The 20,122-nt window shown below is 37.4% G+C and overlaps 1 protein-coding gene across 2 annotated transcripts in view; it reads right to left on the bottom strand.

Annotated features, from left to right (window-relative positions):
* Positions 1-3,813: 3,813 nt before the first annotated feature.
* Positions 3,814-20,122, bottom strand: part of LOC101746314 (CUB and sushi domain-containing protein 3) — a 74,750-nt gene continuing 58,441 nt past the window's right edge. Inside the window, exons 4-11 of one of the 2 annotated variants that reach the window (XM_012696068.4) lie at positions 15,989-16,421; positions 11,870-12,078; positions 11,414-11,590; positions 10,831-11,010; positions 10,100-10,279; positions 9,207-9,535; positions 8,282-8,472; positions 3,814-5,953 (exon numbers count right to left, since the gene is read on the bottom strand). In XM_012696068.4, the coding sequence (XP_012551522.1) occupies positions 5,611-5,953; positions 8,282-8,472; positions 9,207-9,535; positions 10,100-10,279; positions 10,831-11,010; positions 11,414-11,590; positions 11,870-12,078; positions 15,989-16,421 (2,042 nt within the window). In that variant the 3' untranslated portion in view covers positions 3,814-5,610. Of the gene's footprint in view, positions 5,957-8,281; positions 8,473-9,206; positions 9,536-10,099; positions 10,280-10,830; positions 11,011-11,413; positions 11,591-11,869; positions 12,079-15,988; positions 16,422-20,122 lie in introns of both variants that reach the window. The other variant, XM_004932752.5, reaches the window with a different exon arrangement.

The following is a 20,122-nucleotide window of genomic DNA, read 5'->3' on the forward strand; positions in this document are numbered from 1 at the left end:
TTTGTTGTTTTATTTGGGTTTTTGTTTTCTTCACTAACATTGTTTTTTTTACTAAAACTATTCTACAAAAATATGCTCAAATTGCTGCAACGTCTATTAATCAGATCTATGTGCGCTAACCGATGATACGCGTCACATGAATTTATAAATTACGTTTTACTATTAAATTTGGAAATTTTATGAAGCAAGACTTATTTTGATAGTACACTTATTCCTTGTAATATATCCCATAAAAGACTTGGTGAGTGTTTCGCTGTAACTGGAGGTAGGTTTCTCGGATTTATTTTATACCCCTAATAATATTTTCACACTGGCAACAGAGACTAGCTGATCACGCATGCTACTCACTTCAAAATTTTCCTGATCGATTTCCCGTTTTTTTTTCCTATGGAGGTCAGAGATAGGAAGAGTTGCCTTTAATGGGGAACAAGTTAAAAAAGTGTCCAATTGGACAGCAGCAAATTACCACTCAAAAACTCTCCGAAATAACGCTGTCATAGCAAACGGTATGATATGAATGTAGCAGTTTTAATTGGAGTGAAATGTGCTGAGTGCGTGTACAATTTTTAACATGAGGTTACTTAATTTTTTGGCAATACATTTATTACAAAAATGATTATTAACTTACATAAATTCTTGATAATTATTTTCAATTTATAAAATAAGATGTGAATTAAACTCTGTATCGAACGAGGTCTTTGACAAGCGGAATTCTTACTTTCTTTTTTAATTTGTGGTTATAAAATAATAAAAATAACACAAATTTTAATGCCCGTTTTCCGTTTATAATCCAAAGCTTCTTATAATTTTAGTTTTCATAGACAAGGACACGACTACGGTGTTGGTTGTCGTAATTTGAATATTGTGTTACCGTATATTTTTATAAGACAATATTGTGTAGTCAGGTATTAAAACGGTTATGGTATTTCTATTTTTAACACGCGTTTATTACTTTAGTAAGTTTGTATATAACGGAATCTTTGAACTTTGACGTTCGATAAACTTGAAAATTTGTACACGCATCAAGGAACGAATGCCTACATTCATTGAAGTTCAAAATTCGTTCTAATTCCTTGACCTATATCAACAGTATAAAAAAAAAACTTAGATAATTCGGTTTGCTATTTTTAGGCATGTTTTTTTTTAGTTTTTCAGCTACGTAAATTATTGAAACATTATTTGTAGAATAAGACGAAAGTGCTATAAAGATTTAGGTACTTGTCAACAATACCTTTAAAAATAAGTGTATCATCATCTATGACAATACCCAAAACAGAAATGGGAAACGTGTTTGACATCTGTCAAAGTCTAGAAATGGTTATAGAGATAAGATATGTGTATCCGAATTTCAAGGATATCACAGAATATTATCCCATTTTTACAATATTGTAATTTTAAACCGTCAAACGAACCTGCCAACACAGAGCATATTTTTTTATTTCATACCAGCACAAAAGCGAGGTATCATATTGAAATATAATAGTGATTACTCGTAGCACTAACTTTGGAAAAAAAATGATGAGAAAATAATATTCTAAAATGTTTAATTAAAATAGAACTTCGCCAAAAATGTTTACTAGGTTCGTTACACGATAGCACGCAATGCTACCGAAATTTAGTATAAAACCAAAGTTTTAATTTTATTAGTCTATCAAATTAAATTACGTAAATCACAACAAGCTAAATAGTCGACTAGCTTTCCCGCGGTATTCTGGAACGTGCTTTACTCGCAGTAGAGTTATTAATTAGTAAATTATCACGTTAAATCCTAAAGGTTATCCTTTTTTGTGGCCGATAACTGAATTGGTGTCTATAATGACTATCCCACCCTTCAATCCGGAACGCATGGTCATTTCTCAGTATAGTGCTAAGTAGTAGACAGTTATGGCTTTATTCCTACCTAATCGCTGGTAGCCTAAGAGGCTATTTCAACTACGCGCGGATTGGTAGGTATGCAGTGCTTCGCTGAATCTATTGAGAAATTTCCGACCATTAAGAAAATCCGACGAGAAAGCTGAGAAACTCAGTGGAGTGTGTCAACGTGTTAGGTTGTATGTCGAACTCTCACACGAGAACAGTGACCGGTGGGGTGCCTAAAACTTCTAAAAGTATCGAGAGTGGATCGGAAGGGTCTGATAGGATATGCTTAGGGCGGCGGCGGCTTTGCGTTGCCCCGTTGTCTGGGTTTTTAAGACACGCGCACAATACTCGCGTAATGGCTCCTCTTCATAATCGGCCATGATGGGCGATTATAGAAAATCACAATAGTGATTGGCATAAATGTCTGTGATCGGCCATCATCGCGTATTAACATAATATCAGTACACAGTCAGTAAATGAACGTTCATGATTGTGAGGAGAGTTGCCCGATCATGGCGGCGATGATGGACGATCATTTGTTGGCCCATCATGGCCGATTGTGAAGAGGAGCCGTAGGATGCTTAGGTGTTGTTTGTAAAATAAGTTCAAACGAATGTTTTATAATGTATTATTGTGTACAATGAAGAGTAAATATATGATCATGTCATATTATTAAGGTCTCATAAGATGATTGTATATTTACCGCATGCATCGCTTCACACGTTCTAATTAAAGCAGTAACCGAATTAAGAGGTGTATGAAATATTTTTCAATATAACTCATATTTATCACCATCAGTTGACTTTTTGAGTTGAAAATATTAAATCCATTATGTTGTGTAAAAACATGTATCTTTATTTTAATAATATAATTTGACTTAATTTATTTTAAATTTACACTTGTTTTCTTGCAGAACAGTGGTCAATTCTGTACAAATGTAATTCATTGTAGGAGACATTATGACGAATTACCTTGTATACCTTTTCATAGTACCTTATCGTTTATTATATTGCACAGAATATTTCATTTTCTGAATGGAATGGTCATTATTAGAAATAACTTCAAACTTTTATCTACCAACAACAATTGCAATTTATCCGATTACGTAGGTATATTATTATGTTCACAAATAAAATATTTTTGAAAACAAAATGGTATTTACTTTCCATTCCTATCAACTGAGAAATATTCAAAATAAAGAAAACGGGTATAAAAACATGCATTTAAATAATAATCTTAAATAAATAATTTAGTGATCTTGCCTTAAAATTTCAAGGAAAACAGTGTGTTCTATATTCAGTGAAACGTTTATTACAGCATTTAGGTTATGCATTAAAATAATAGTGTTGCAAAAAATATTAAACTCTTTCATATGGATCTCTTTTGGCAATCTTTTAATCGTAGCCACTAGTCATTGAAAGAAACACGAGCTTTTATTATTATTGAAGGACTACTTTTGGCCCTGAGGCCTTTCCAGTTTCACCAGGACAGGTGGGCGAGCAAAGGCTAAGCCAGGAGAGGCGGGATAGGCTAACAGCTGCCCAAGCGCCTCCGAAGGAGACCTAACAACTCGTGAGCAGCTGCTTCGCGGATGAATCTAGTACCGGATAGGAATCACGACCCGCTGAGAAGAACCGGCGAGACACTCAGCGGGCTGATCTATAGGTTAGGTAGAACCCCTTGCAGAGTTCGACGAATATGGTTACCGGGGCCCTAAGCCTGCTTCTAGTGTAAGAGCTGAAGGCGTCTAATGCAAAGGTTATTGGATCTGATGGATCCGTAAGGACTTGTCTAGGGCGTCGACGGGTGACTGGCTCCTGCGTGACCAGGACAACGAACTTACTCTGAAACATTGAAGTGTTTCATTATGCCTTCATAATAATGAATATTATTCGAATTGGGGAAAAAAATAAACAATAAAAACAAGATTAGGTATATGACGCAAATAAAAGATTTTGATTATCACAAATATTTAATACTATATTATTATATTATAGTTTCATACATACAGTACACAATTATTGTAGGTATTCACCAATCTATGTTCATTGACAATTAAAGGAAATCAACTTTAAAATGATTTACTCACAGGTGAATCAGTCCTTAATCCACAAAAAGCAATATAAAATGGAAAGTAATCTAGTCATTTACATATGAAATATATCAATTGAAGATATTCTTGTTTTAGACAGACGCACAGTTACTTATGCTAATACAATTAGATTAGACTTTTTGAGGAATTATTATTGCAAACCTACTACACACATTAAATAACAAATCAATTTCCAGTAAATATTCAACTTAAGAAACTTAAAAGCCATGAATACCTACGTTATTACTATACCAAATTTAAAAGAAACATTTGCTGTACATATATTTTCGCGTTCGTATTCTTTGCTTATTAACGTTCAGTCTAACTTCACCACGAAAATTTACGTAACGTCGTACAAAATAACGACGACTGAAACACAAATATTTCTTTTAAGCATATTTATGACTCGTGAAAGTCAAATATAATAACATAACTTAAGAATAATCATTTCTTTTAAGAATATACTATTAATTCTTAAATTGTATTTGCCTGTTCGATGGCACATCCTTTAATCCTTTACTTTCTGCGAAATATTACCGCTTAAAACGAATATTTCAGGGAAGGCTTAATTATTCAAATACAGACATAATACATAGGTAGGTGATTAAAACAATCCATAAATTAGATTGCCAAGAAAATATATCAATAGCTTTTTTATTTAATCATGTCCTTATTAAAAGTAAAGTACCCAATCATTACAAATTAGAAGAAAAAAATTAGTTATATTGGTAAGTGTATAATTGAAATGTATATAATGTAATTATAATCAAACAAAAATATGATTGTTATTTATAGATAATAATATTACATGAACATATGTTTTGAAGCGGCAAATTTCGTATTTAATATTTTGTCTAAAATTATTTTGTACCATAACGCTAATAACAATAAATAAATATATAAAACTCGAAACTTCTTAACATTTATACTCTAACCGTTCTCTCAATTTAAAATGATCATTAGCCGTTTCAATCAAACTTACAAAATGTGTAAGGTAAACATAAGTAAGTTAGACATTAATCAAACAGGAAAGTTAGCGCCGTGAACAATGATTAACTTCAATCTAATCTTATTTATAAAATAAGTTATTTACAATTTTGTTACTGCGTCATATCCACTATGCTACGTAAAGAATAATGAGAAACATAATATATCTCTAAGAAAAGATCAAGGTAATCATAGCTAAGCAAAGAAAGAATAAATTTATAATAAAATACTGGAATATCCGTTAGACTTTATATATTGTACTATTATATTTAATTTACGGCTCAAATATTCATAGAAACTTCTATAATATAAACAAAAAAAAACAGTAATTTATCTATTGTTGGACGATTAATTAACAAAAATACAGAACAAACTAAACTTTATTTGGTACTCTTGTTATTTTTGGCGCCATTTTGGAATGTCATAAAGTATTGCTCTATCATTTGATCAGTTTTGAACAAATTTAGCTATGTATAAGCTACAATAAAAAATATACTAATACACATTACCAAAAGAAAATTTGATCAAGTTCACATTCTAATACAGAAGTATTAAATAATATACCATAAAATTATAATAAATCCAAATAAGGAATTCGGTACTAACTAAAAAACATAATATTGTTTTTTCCTTTTAAGGTTTGCAGTTGGGGATCGTATCGAAACAGTCTTTTAATATCTAGGTTTATGGTTATGATGCGGACGGTGCGGTGGCTGCCAATCTGGGTGTCTAGCGTCGCGGTGGTGGTGGTGGTGATGGTGGCGCCTCTTGTCCCTCGCATGAGGTGCAGGGTGCACGTCGGACACAACCAACTCAGACCCATCCTTCGGTGCTTCCCTTTCATGTCTCCTGTGACCGTGCTTAGCCCCGGTGGCCTCGTGCAGCTCCTCCCAAGCCTGGCGGTAGTACCTGTTGAGGCCACTCCTGGACTCCGACGATGAGGAGTCCAGGGAAGCGACGGTGTTGCAGTCCGGGGATACGTGGTGCCTGTACCTCTTGCCTTTGTTGTGCTTCCTACTGAAATACCAAGTTTATTTCATAAGCATAAGCATGCCGAGCAATAAACATTTGCGAGTAAGACAAATACAATTATGACTTAATCTAAGTAATGGCACTTAAAAACAGAGACAAAATGTATTACGATTTATTGATATTATTTCGTTATTTCAATTATTTTGATTTTATATTTTATTTAAACTCAATATCGAGTCTTATGATCGAGTTGATGATTATTACCGCAGCACTGAAATGATATAGGAAAAAATACAAATGTTGACTCCATTTTTATTAGACTAAAATGGCCCATAGATGGAAATACTAATTTTCTTTGAAAGCCTCGTTACGAAATTAAGGATTTTTTTTTTAAAGCCGTTTCAATATCATAAACTTATTATGCAGTGGTTCTTAACGGTTAGTCATTGAATGAAATTGATTGTAGCGTACAATTTAATGTGGATATTTAATATTAAACATAGCGGTGTGCTAAATTAAATGTGCGATACCATATCTGTAAAGTGTGGTGGTAAAACCAATATGAAATTCGGTGTCATTTTAAGCTGCAACATTTAGCTTCTTTTCGGTGATATAAGGTGAGAACTAAAATCCCTTGATGTGTGATAAGCAGTGTGTGTATTTACGAATACGTTTTTCTTGCATAGCGCGTGCCAAACTCCAGTGCGATCACGCATTGAGACGTGGCGGCTGACAATAAGAATTAATATAACATGAATAAATATAACAATTATACTTATTAAGCTTCTTATGCGTATATATAGATATATGATATTGTCTTACAAAATAAACGAATAAAATATATATTACTAGTTCAAATTAAACACGCTTCGCTTTGACGATTGTTATATGCATATAGAATACATGCATTCGTTGAAGCTTTATCACTGTCGTAACAAAGTAATTCTAACCTAAGATCCATTTTAAATCATCATGGTTGTCGCTAAATGCTTAAAATTCACCGATTTGTTGAACGAAATCGCGCACTATCCTACTGTCCTAACCTGTGTACTTAGTGCGAGTTTTTTAACGGCCTCGATAGCGTAAAAGTTAACTCAAATTTGTATGGAGTTGGAACGTTTACCTACGTTTGCCGCTAGGGGCGCTGTTCCAACTGTGTATACATTTGAGTTAACTTTTACGCAATCGAGGACGTTAAAAAACTCGCACTAAGCGCACAGGTCTAGCTTAAACTGCGTGACAAATCAGAAATTAATTTATTTATTCCGCTCAGATATACATGAAATCGCTTTATTTAGCGCACTAAAGAGACACTTTGTTTATAAATCGACAATAACACCGTAATCTAAACTCATCAGCCACCACATCGCCAACGACGCGGTACCTTAAAATATAAACGCACTCGCTATAAAGGGTTGGAGAAGTGTCCGGCGCGGTGCGCGTGTCTGTGCGTCCTGACGAACTCTCGCCTCCCGACATGCTGGTCGGGGAAGGGCAGCGCCAGTAGCGTGTACCAACGCGAGGGCAGCTCCCTTACTGCGGGCGGCGGACGCTTGCGACCGCTAACGTCATTGTGTGCGTTAGTTTTTTTTCTTTTTGTCATACATAAGCAGGCTTGACCGGTCATCGTTCTCGTCGAACCTCAAAGGGCTCGACGAGTAAATTAACCCTCAGACACAACCCACTGAGTTTCTCGCCGGATCTTCTCAGTGGGTCGCGTTTCCGATCCGGCGGTAGATTCTGCGAAGCACGCCTTTTGCTAGGGTTCGCGTTAGCAACGTCGTCAGGTTTGAGCCTCGTGAGCTCACCTACTAGTTAAGGTATCCGCCAGCTTCGCTGGGCATTTAAAATTAACATTATTATTTCTCACCCCCACAAAGATTCTCATCACCAACGCCCCCGCAACTGGTGTAGGGAGTCTAACACTCATATAAATATTAACCTATCCATTAATTACATGTATTTTCATGGATGGATACCAAGGATACATGGATACCAAGTTTCAAGTCAATCGGAGGCATGGTTCAGTAGTTATAACGGAACATCCGTAAAAACAACTGTAGATTTATATATTAGTATATATATAGATAATGTCGTTAACAGATTAAAACAATATTAAATCGATCGATTATTCTAGATTGTTCTCGGTGCTCGCCCTGTAGGTTCAATAAAGCGTTTGTTGCTTTTATATTTTAAGGTACAATTATAAAAAACAAAATCTTTATGTCAACAACGCAATATTAGCGTTCCTATTTTATTACGAGTAGGTATAATCAATTTATTTGTAATCACGTTCCATTTGGATAGTTATTTCAGACTATCTTTTATTAAAATGATTGCATGATCTGAATTTGTATTCTTCTCGGTTACCTTCTAACGAGGATGACGATGGTCGTGATGATGGCGATCAAGAAGACGAGCCCACCGAAGGCGCCCAGAGCGACCACAGCCCCGATGTTCAGCCGAGGACCGGTGGATTCGCGGCGCTCACCATCTACCGGCTGTGGGACATTGACCCCAGGACTCTGTTCGGCGCGGATATTGTTACCGCTACCTATGATCTGGAGACGGAAATGATTAGCCGTAAATTCATGCATATACTTTTTTTATTGCTTAGTAGGGTGGACGAGCCCACCTAATGTTAAGTGGTTAGTGAAGCCCATAGACATCTACGACGTAAATGCGCCACCCACCTTGAGATATAAGTTCTAAGATCTCAAGTATGGTTACAACAGTTGCTCTTGAGCCTACTCTTCAAACTGAAACGCATGACTGCTTCACGGCAGAAATAGGCAGGGTGGTGGAACATTTGTTAAATACGTATTTGGTTAGAAAAATAGGTACCCGCCTTCGGGATTCGAACACCGGTGCATCGCTAGATACGAATGCACCGGACGTCTTGTCCTTTAGGCCACGACGACTTCACATCTAACCGATGCGATCGATGTCCATAAAATACCAAGTAATCCAGGAACGAAAACCGTAATGTTTCTTGAATGACATAACTAATTGCGTCCGTTTGTGCGACTTGTCATAGCGCTCGGGAAACAACGTAGAGGGGAGCTCATTCCAAAGCCGAATGGTACGTGGCAAAAATTATCTCTGGAAACGCACTGTCGATGAACGCAGCGGCTCCAGATAGTATGGATGAACTCTACCTACTACCTAATTCACCGCACAGGACGCTTTCGAAGCGTCGTTTGAAGAATGACGTAGCGCTTTGGTAATATTTAGAAGGGAAATACCCCTCTACGGAGAGCTTGTCCGCTGATACGCCCATAAAAAAACTACAAACCTGATTTTCTCTAGGGTGACTCGCCACAATGATGTGAGGGACGTGACTCGTTGCGGAGTCCTGACTGTCTGGGACTGTGACTTTCTTCTCAGGAAATCGTTCGTATCCCTTAGTCGTGGGTCGCTCTGTAGTACTCTTGGGCTTAGGGCGACGTGGTTCTTGAGTGATGAACGGCGTGGGAGAAGATAGAGGACGGATCGTGGTGCGACGTGAGGGGAGGACTAGGCGAGGTGTTGTAGGGGGCAGGCGGGGAGGGGTAAAGATCGTACTGGGAGGTGGAGGTGGAGGAGCCGTGGTCGTTGTCGTGGTCGTCGTCGGGCGTTCTTCCGCTGTTAAATGAATATTATTCCATTTAAACTATTTTAAATGTTATCATGAAATAAACATGGTCGCTTTTCGAAATTAACCAACGAATTAAATAATAATACACACAAATAATAAAATAGATGATATCTTAAATATTTTTTTCTAAAGTATTGTTACGCCGGTAAGAGTAACGCTATTTGTCATCAAATAGCAGAAACGAATATCAAAAGAACTAGTAACATCGAGAACGTTCGAGAAGTGTAACGCCATCTATGATTAAATAGCGGAAACACATATCGAAACGACTCGCCCCATCGGGAATTTTCTCGATAATTGTAGTCTTGAAGTGTTGACTATAAAGGCGTTCCAGAGATGATACGAAGGCAGTTAGTTATCGGTTCTACTCGAAGCGACAAAAAGCCGAAGAAGTGAATTGAGAATTGTAAAGTGTTCTAAGTGTTTAATAGAGTTTTAATTTGAAATTCGGTGAAAGTTTTATTTATTTCGAGCCTTAACGCGTAGCAGTATTTCCTTTTCATTAAAAGTGTATTTTGAAAACAGTGTTAAATCCGCAGAAAAATACTCACGCTGACATAGAGGAGGAGATTTGTCCCACAGTCCGGAAGCTAGACAGGCGATCCTCCTTGGCCCTTGCAGAACGAAGCCTTCAGAGCATTCGTATTCAGCCACCGACCCGAATACAGACGCGTTGTGCGACATCGACACTTGACCGTTCGATATTTGTGGAGGATCTTCGCACTGCACCACTGTAAAAAACGCTCCGAAATTAACCTCTATACTTCATAATGAGACTATGTAAATGAAAATTCAATCTTATGTGGAGCTATGTACACAGACATCACGACTTGTATGCCACATCTTGAAGCAAGCAATTGAAGTGTCTATTGAATAGTATATCCACGGTCCAATCCAAGAAACCTGAAGGAAAGATACTTGCATTTGCAAGCATGTTTATGGCTAGGATGATATTATCTGCCAATGCATTAAAAGAATCGGTGTAATTATTATTAGAAACCAGTTCTACAAGTCCAGATAGGCTGTTGTTAAGGCAGTTACCAACCAATATTGACGAATGACTCATACTAAAAACAAACAACATTTTGGATCTTCTGCCGTGCCTACTTCCACTTCACCCTCGTGATTAACACGAAGGTCGTGGAATTCAGCCCGTTGCAAGCAGCGCAATATCAGTCATCGTGGTGAGCCTTAAGTTCTATGTCCAGCTGTGAACGTCTGAAGACCTATCATGATGAGGGATCATGATCAAGACCATGAATGAATAATAATTATAACGAACCGTCGCATCGAGGCGGAGGTCCGTTCCATCTCTCGTCGATGTCACAGACCAGACGCGAGCGTCCGGCCATCTCGTACCCAGCTTCACAGGAGTACTGGACGTGTGATAAATACGAAACGGATCCGTTCATCAGCGCGTAGGAGCCGTGGTGGATCTCCGCCGGGTAACCGCACTCGATTCCTGCACGAGCAATCATATTTAACCCCTCGAGGTCCAGAATCCACACGTATTGGACATTTAGTCTTACATTAGTCTTAGGATCTTAGTCTCCCATTGTTGCAGAAAACAATGGGAGACTTTGAACACTTATCATCTGAAGGGAGTTGGGCTCTGTTTACGTTATCATGTTTACCACCCTCCAACTGTCAATTATTACTAGGTAAGCCGTGAACTAGTCTATGCATTTAGTTCAGTAAAAACAGCGAAACGAAAAATATGTTCCATTTAAAATGCTTTAACATCTCCATTTGTTCGTGTAATGAAAAAAAATCATCAGAGATCAAATTATTATGGTCATAAATTATAAATATGAACCGTACAATGATTACAGATTAACGCATAGTATGTCGATTTTTACACTCACTCTTACACACTGGTGGGAATTCATCATAGAACCCTGTGTCCAGACATGTCCTGACCGTGGCACCAACTAGTAGATGACCTTCATCGCAGGAGTACTCCACGGAAGATCCGACTTCGTAACTGTCAGCTGTCATTGTCGAGTTCGGAGGCTGCTCCGGTCTACCGCACGTTTTAGGCTCTGGAGACAAACGTCAGGATCAGGGACGACCATTAAAAGAAATTACGCTAGCTTAGCTGTGGAGTTTCTATTTAGTTGCTCCAATATTCCGTTAAAATTCATTCTATATTTGAAATAAAGTAAAATAGATCATGTTTGTACAATAACACCAATAGTTCCTAAAGAGCTGGAGCTATTGATCTAATTAGTATTACAAGGATATTTAAAAAAAAACGCACGCAACGAAAATCGCATAGCACACAAACGAAATCGCTGAGCAACATACAAAAATGAACTTACGGTGCTGACAAATGTAGTTCAATCTCGCTTGACAGTCAGAGTCGGCCCACAACCAGCCCTTGCTTCCGTCGAATCTGGCACAACCCTCTCCGCCCCCCGGAGCATTCCAGAACGATACCGTGACGTCATTCCCGTTCACCCACTTCCAGTTGTTGGGGTCTTGGGGGTCGCGGACGGCACCCATCCAGTACTGACTGCTGCTGTCGCTTCTGTTGAAATTATTTGCTGATGTATAACGTGCATCATCTTTTTATTGTACATTACTTGTGTATACTTTTAAATTTTAGCGTCATCACTTTCTATGATCGACAAGCGGATTTATTATGTGTGGTGTTACGAAGGGCATCTAAGACGGATACTGTTATGATCTGCACGTGGTAAAAAAGGCGCGTTCATAGCAGGGTTGCCACATTCCTCCGTACTTATTCACTTGTAAGTAAATGCCAGATTAACATATCCGCTACAATTTGAAAGGCATCAAGAAAGATGCTAGCGAGGCAATCTATTTACATCTACACTCATCCATTGAATGCTAAAGAGACATGCAAAGTAAAATCTGTAAATAACTTTTCTATGGGTTTTCACCACCACCACTTCGAAATATGTGATAAAAAAAACTCAGATGTAAATCGGTAGAGCCGCAATAGCGTCAACTGAAAGTTTCGTGAAATTTTCACGGCCATCTGACTAATTGAGCTTTTGAAGCTTGTTGTAAGCTAAAGAAAGAATTACATATTTTAAAACTAGAACTGTTACATCGAAACAATTGTTTTTCCGTTTTTCGGAACTTAGCTATTATAAAATTATCTTAGTATCTCTCTGTATCGGGATATCGGAGTAGAGGTCGTATTTTTAAATTCTATTTACTTCATGACTCCGGAATGCTCCCATGAAGATTATTATAACATTTTTTGTTACGCGGCAAACATAAATACGACTCTCATAAAGATTGTGACTTGGTACGTATACAAAGCGGATATTGAATATTGATATTATTATTGAAGTATTGAGAGTGGACCTGATACGCTCCACTCTCAACACTTCAGTCCGCTTTGCTATTAACACAGACAAGGATAAGCAGGAGTGGCGCTGGATAATCCAGGAGAAAGTTATTAGACGAAATCACGAGCCACAGCATTGAGGCTTATTGACGCAAGTGGGAGAGTGCACATCGCGTTACTAATCCCTCTAATTCAATTACCACACCATCGATACTATAGTTTCACGGTATGATTTATGAGTACTCGACCCTATGATTGTAACAGAGTGGAACGGGGCGCATAGCGGTTCGTTTTTTTTTTGCTTAGATGGATGGACGAGCTCACAGCCCACAGTTAAGTGGTTACTGGAGCCCATAGACATCTATAACGTAAATGCGCCATCCACCTTGAGATATAAGTTATCGCTTATCGTTCGACAATAAGTCGTGATTCTAAATTTTCCGTTATTTGCATATTGTTACCCTCGCGATATTTTATACACATTTTTAAGCTATTGCATAGATTTTATCGCGGGCCTTGATCGCGGCGACCGAATCATGAAATTCCGTAACGAAAAAAACCTTACACCCTTCACTCCGCCTGCCATGTAGCTCGCGTTCAACACATTCACACGTTGCGCTTGTGTAGTGTTTGTGAATAAGCGTGTGGCGTGACGTCACACTTTTTTTTTTTTAATTGCCTTTGTAGGCAGGCGGGCATACGGCCCACCTGATGGTGAGTGGTTACCATCGCCCATGGACTTCAGCAATGCCAGGGGCAGAGCCAAGCCGCTGCCTACCGCTTAATACTCTCCACAAGCCTCGTTTGAAGAAGGACATGTCATAGAGCTCGGGAAACACCGTGGAGGGGAGCTCATTCCATAGCCGGATGGTACGTGGCAAAAAAAGGTCTTTGGAAACGCACTGTGGATGACCGCAGTGGCTCCAGGTAGTATGGTTGAACTCTACTCCGGTGGCGGGCGGTGCGATGGTAAAAAGGAGATGCTGGTATCATCTCGAACAATTCCTCAGAGCACTCCCACAACATACGGTATAAAATACAGAGGGAACCGAACGAATACTGCATGCGTATCATGAAATTATTGATTTCTTTTTTTTTTGTTTTAGATATTTGTTTTTTTTTTAATTTTGTACCAGTGATTGGATTCTTGAACTAATTTATACTTTTTTATTTGCATAGATGGGTGAACGAGCTCACGGCCCACCTGATGTTAAGTGGTTGGTTACTGGAGCCCAGATACATTTACAACTTTTTTTTGTTTGTTTTATTGCATAGATGGGTGGACGAGCTCACGGCCCACCTGATGTTAAGTGGTTACTGGAGCCCAGATACATTTACAACTTCTTTTTTTTGTTTGTTTTATTGCATAGATGGGTGAACGAGCTCACGGCCCACCTGATGTTAAGTGGTTACTGGAGCCCAGATACATTTACAACTTTTTAATGTTTAATATAGCGTGGTCTTGTTTTAATATTAAATTATCATTCTAATTATAATTGCATAAGTTGATAAAAAATGCTATGCAATAGCTTTACCGCGGCAGTTCCCGAGTGCCACACGTTTTTTTTATTGCCGTATAGGCAGACGAGCATACGGTCCACCTGATGGTGAGTGGTTACCATCGCCCATGGACTTCAGCAATGCCAGGGGCAGAGCCAAACCGCTGTTTACCGCTTAATACTCTCCACAAGTCTCGTTTGAAGAAGGACATGTTATAGATTTATTATCTTTCTTTGTTTATTAAGGATACGATGGAATCATCCCTTTGCCTATTACAGTAGGTATATTAGCCGACGATCTCACAGCCTGGCTGGTGTCAAACTGTGACCCATAGACAAACGACAACACTTCTTTCAGATCGAACGCGTTGAAGTAATGTCTATGCGGAGAGCATGATCGAAGAAAATAATCAAGTCATCGCTACATGTAAGAAATACATCCATTGATTTGAACTATGACAAAAACCATCCTCGAAATGCCATCAAGAAATGTATAAAGTTTTAATACAATTCGATTAACGTGCGAACGTGCTGGATACGAAAAACAAGTTAAACCACAAACAATAACTGAATCAGATCGCTCCTAGTAGACTTATATAATAATACGTGCCGCCCCGGCAGACTTCGTAGTGCCTCAATCGATAAATAAAACACCTAAACTTTTGTATAAAACAAACTTAAAACAAACAAAAGGAATCCGTCCGACGGGGGACACATCAAAGTAAAAACAAAATTGTTATTTTTATTTATTTCCGAGCATTTTCATATCTATCTACCTTTTAAACCTTCTCTGGACTTCCACAAATAATTCAAGACCAAAATCAGCCAAATCGGTCCAGCTGTTCCCGAGTTTTAGCGAGACTAACGAACAGCAATTCATTTTTATATATAGATAAACATGTTTACATTTATTTCTTGTTTGGACGTGACTAATGATATTTGTGGGTTTTCATAATAGATAAATCAATATCACAATATAAATAAATAAAATTGACATTATGATAACTGCACTAATTAACGTATAGAACATTAAATTGTACTTTGCTTAAACTATAATATAATAATATTAAAATAGTTTTTTTTCATAATAATTTATCACAAAGAGTTCGCAAGTTTTTGCTGGATACAGTTATTGTTAAACAATTCATTTCGCATTAGCATTCTTTACACGACATGTTAATTTTGCGTAACTTACAAGTTCGTATACCCACATTAAATTACAATGAGAATATAATGAAGTACAATCACTAATATGGGTAAATCTCCCATTTCAATGTAAATTATATTACATTGCTTACATTTCTTTTCAATTCCTAGATAATTTCTCCTGACTTATTCAATTTATTAATTGTAATTTGAAAGGTTAGAGTAAAAAAGTAAATAAAAAAAAATTATGCGGGTATTATTAAGTCAGACCCTTAAATAATTATTTTATTTTATTCGTAAAATCTAGGATCTCGAGATGGTTAATTTTCAATAGTTTTTACTGTACAAAGACTTTACAAATATTAAAAAACTGAAGTCCCTGTAACTTATTACATGAATCGTTCACTATAAATGTCTACATTCTATTAAGGTTAATATTCGCAAAACTGCCGGTGATAGAACAATGAACTCACCGATGGCGTCTCCATAGCTCCCAGCTGATGAACCCTTGCAGAGCGGGGTTGCTCTCGTCCACTAGGGTTCCTCCTCGTGAGCGGCAGAAGCCCAGCGCGTCCCTGAAGGTAGCCGGCTGCCGATCGTAGAAAATATAGCATTTTCCGTTATAAGTCGCCGTGCTCCCTGGGGGCTGATCTCTGAACTGAGGGCATCTCTCAATTGGCAAAGCTTGGTCGGTATAAACGAAAGCCTCGCAGATCGACAGTTGGCTGGGAGACGACCCCTCTAAGTGAACGCTGACGAATGCGCCGGGCATCGGGGGGTTGCAAGGCAGAAAGAGTGGCTGCCCCTCTTCGATAAAACCAGTGAAACGGTTGCAGACCGGATTCGTTCCTAAATCGGGTCTGTTATTACCGACGCGCACGACAATGACAGCGGGTTTGTTCGTTCCTGAAATTTAAAAAATACACGCTTTTTATTAAGTTGCACCAACAAAGTGATCATCAATACAAAACATCGACAAACTGACAAAAAAAAGCTCATGGCAGATGTCACCTCAATTATAGATGCAATCGACAGTGCATTAACAACAAAAATATAAAAAAATATATAACTAAGATTTGATTACATTTGATTGATTGCTTAAGATTAATTTAGATGTAATTGGGAAAAGATCCGCGACAGATTTTCCCTGTAAGTTGTGAGACAATTAGAAAAAACATTCTATTTCACTTAAAATTAGTTCAGCGCCAGCGGACAACTACGAAGGAAAATTGACGGAGACCGCGCTACCGTGGACATTGTAGTGCCGAAGGATTCTGCTTAAGGGCGAGTAAGCACCTAAATTCGAACAGGCGGGCTTTCTTATAAACGATTTATATTTCTTCGTTTTTGGTACTTAGGGGCTGATAATTTTATTCGGGTTAAGAGATTAGGTGTGTACTTAATAAAATTATTTCAAAGCATTTCAATTAAAACGATAATAATCACAAATATCAATGGAAATCTGTTTCGATACGTTCATTATTATGTATTCAGTACGCATTCAGTGGCCTAAATAAACAAGATTGCGTTACCAGAGTTACGAGATTCTGCTGAAAGGCACACAGAATCGTAAAGTAAGCGGTAGCGTCTTTGTAACGAGATGTGAATGACTCTCCACTTCGACAATTACTTCGCAACGTGGATCGTGTGTGATCGTGCTCGACTTCAAGATTACCTAGATATTATTGTGAAATTTATAAAATAAAAACTTATAAAACTGTTTTTTATTAAGCCGTATTCTTCGATTTTCGTGAGTCTTGCCATGAAAGACTAAAATGTAAGGTACATATTAGAAACTAGCTGTGCCCGCGACTCCGTCCGCGTGGAATAGCGATTTTGGGCAGCAGTTTTAGGACATATCTTTTGGTTTATAAACACCGTCACACCGTCACACGTAAACCACATTTAAATCGGCAGAGCTGTTTCTGAGATTAGCGTGCACAAACGCACAGACAAACAGACAAACAAGTAAAATTTCAAAAAATCATTATTATGGGTTCTATTGCGTTGATAAAGCCCCCTGTAATAGTTTTCTTGTGATATCTTCCATGTACAGATAGCGGTCAGTTACGATTTTATTACATGTATTGATGATGTCGCATTCTATAAAATACCTATCATGGAATTAGGCGTATCATGCATTATGATAAAAGGTGATCCATGTATTACACATATCAAAGTAAACATTTCAATATTCAACATATTATTCCAATAATGTATTCAATCGCGAATTCATATCTATTAAACAAATAAAGATTTTGTTTTCTCAATAAATACTAGAAAAAAATTCGTTGAATGGTAGATAAAGTAGGATATTTACGTTAGAGCACTTGAGATTTATAGGCGCCATTAACCCGCATTGTGGTTTAGATATTATATATCTAACAAAATAACCCTAAATTGCATCTGCACGGCGACCCTTCTACTTTAACAGCCTAGTTCTAACATTAAATAAACATCATTCTTTGCGCAAAGCTACCAGACGCTGTATAGACTAATATACAAACCCCATCAAAGACCTTCCCTTCATTAAAAATCGCTTAGTCACTGGACGATTCACCATAGACGCGCGTATAACTTTTCCTAGTACCATATTTTGTTCCGAACTTTCACTTGCTGAACGATTATTTGGCGTCACTCGACTGTGACCGCAACTGTTTATAAATTATCGTATAATAATACTCATCGGAAAGGTTCCGTTGAATTAAATAACTTTGGAAAGTTTGCCGCAACAACGGTCTGCGGGTTTGCCGTTTTCATTTTACAAATTCTTATTTATTATAATTTAGAATGCGGTAGATTTATAACGTAGTCGTTTTGACAAACGTTTATAACAACATTAGATTACACGGACACTTTTTTCTTTAACTTCGAGATGGAACAAACATTCTATTCTAGTCTTTATTCTTTATTGTACACACAGTTAATATTACAGTAATTGCGATAAAATATAAAAAATGGCGAGCTTAACTCAACAATTGAATTTTCTACCAGCTAACCGTTCTTAACGAAGGAAAGCTTTAAATGAGTGGGTAGAAGAATACAATCTAATCAATTTACAATTAATAATCTAAACAAGAACAATAATAAAAATAAAAAAACACTAATACATAATATATTAGACTACATATATACATACACACATAAATAACGTAAACATATACATACACGTACATATATAATGAAATACATAAAATAAACACATATAAGTAATACTAAATTGATAACATAACATTAGCCAAAAATTTTTTTATTGCATATGTTGGTGTACTAGCTCACAGCCCGCCTGGTGTTAAGTGGTTACCGGACCCCATAGACATCTACAACCTGAATACCGCCACTTATCTTTAGATATGAGTCTCAGGTCTGAGTATAGTTACAACGGCTGCCCCATCCTTCAAACCGAACCGCATTACTGCTTCACGGCAGAAATAACCAGAGTGATAGTACCTACCCGTGCGGCATTACGAAAGGTCCTACCACCAGTAATTACACAAATTATAATTTTACGGGTTTGATTTTTATTACACGATTATTTACTTCCAGTTCACCGTGAAAGGGAATCGTGAAAATATGTTAAGTACAATAAAATATGATTAAAAAAAACATATACATATATGTATATAAAAAAACGATTTATTGTTTTAACATTCAAAGACAAAACCTTCATACAATTAAATATCATATCCATAAGCAGCTAGTAGTATCCGCGTCAATGTCAAAACGCTACGGTAAGATTCGGGCGAGCACGTGCAACGCTTATCTATACTAATCTATACTAATATTATAAAGAGGAAAGATTTGTTTGTTTGTATTGAATAGGCTCCGAAACTACTGAACCGATTTAAAAAAATATTTCACTGTTGGAAAGCTACGCTATCCCCGGGTGACATAGGCTATATTTATAATATTTTCAAAAAAATTAGGGATCCTTACTGAAACTTCAATAATGTAACCCAATATGTAAAAAAATTACCTAAAATTCTTTACATCGCGAGCGCTACTTCCCAAGCGAAGCCGGGGCGGGCCGCTAGTTCGACAATAAAAAAAAAGGTGGTAAACATAATTTGTATGGCACGACCCGCTTCCCGCAGCCGCAGACATTTAGCGCGACAACATGTACATAGTAACGATATGAATCTACAAATCTGCCACGATGTCTTTTCTGTGACATGTATCAGATAAGAGCCGGCCCGAATGAGCAGTCGAGCGGTAACCGCAGACAGGTGATAAATCCACAATTACAACTGTTAATGGCGGGGTCGGAACTTGGAAGCGAGATGATGGCGAAGATCGTCGGTTAGTGGACAATGTTTGTTTCTCTTAGTCGACCCTTGATGTTTTTGGTCGACAATGATAAACCTAAACTATATTGTCTATACTAATATTATAAACAGGAAAGATTTGTTTGTTTGTTTGTATCGAATAAGCTCCGAAACTACTGAACCGATTTGAAAAATTCTTTCACTGCTTGGAAGCTACACTATTCCCGAGTGACATAGGATATAATATATTTTGAGAAAAATTAGGGAAATTAGGGAAAACTCCAACCCAAGGTGTAAAAAAATTACCTAAAATATTATTTACATCACGTGCCCTGCGAAAAC

Source organism: Bombyx mori, chromosome 1, assembly GCF_030269925.1.
Source record: "Bombyx mori chromosome 1, ASM3026992v2".
Classification (NCBI taxonomy): domain Eukaryota; kingdom Metazoa; phylum Arthropoda; class Insecta; order Lepidoptera; family Bombycidae; genus Bombyx; species Bombyx mori.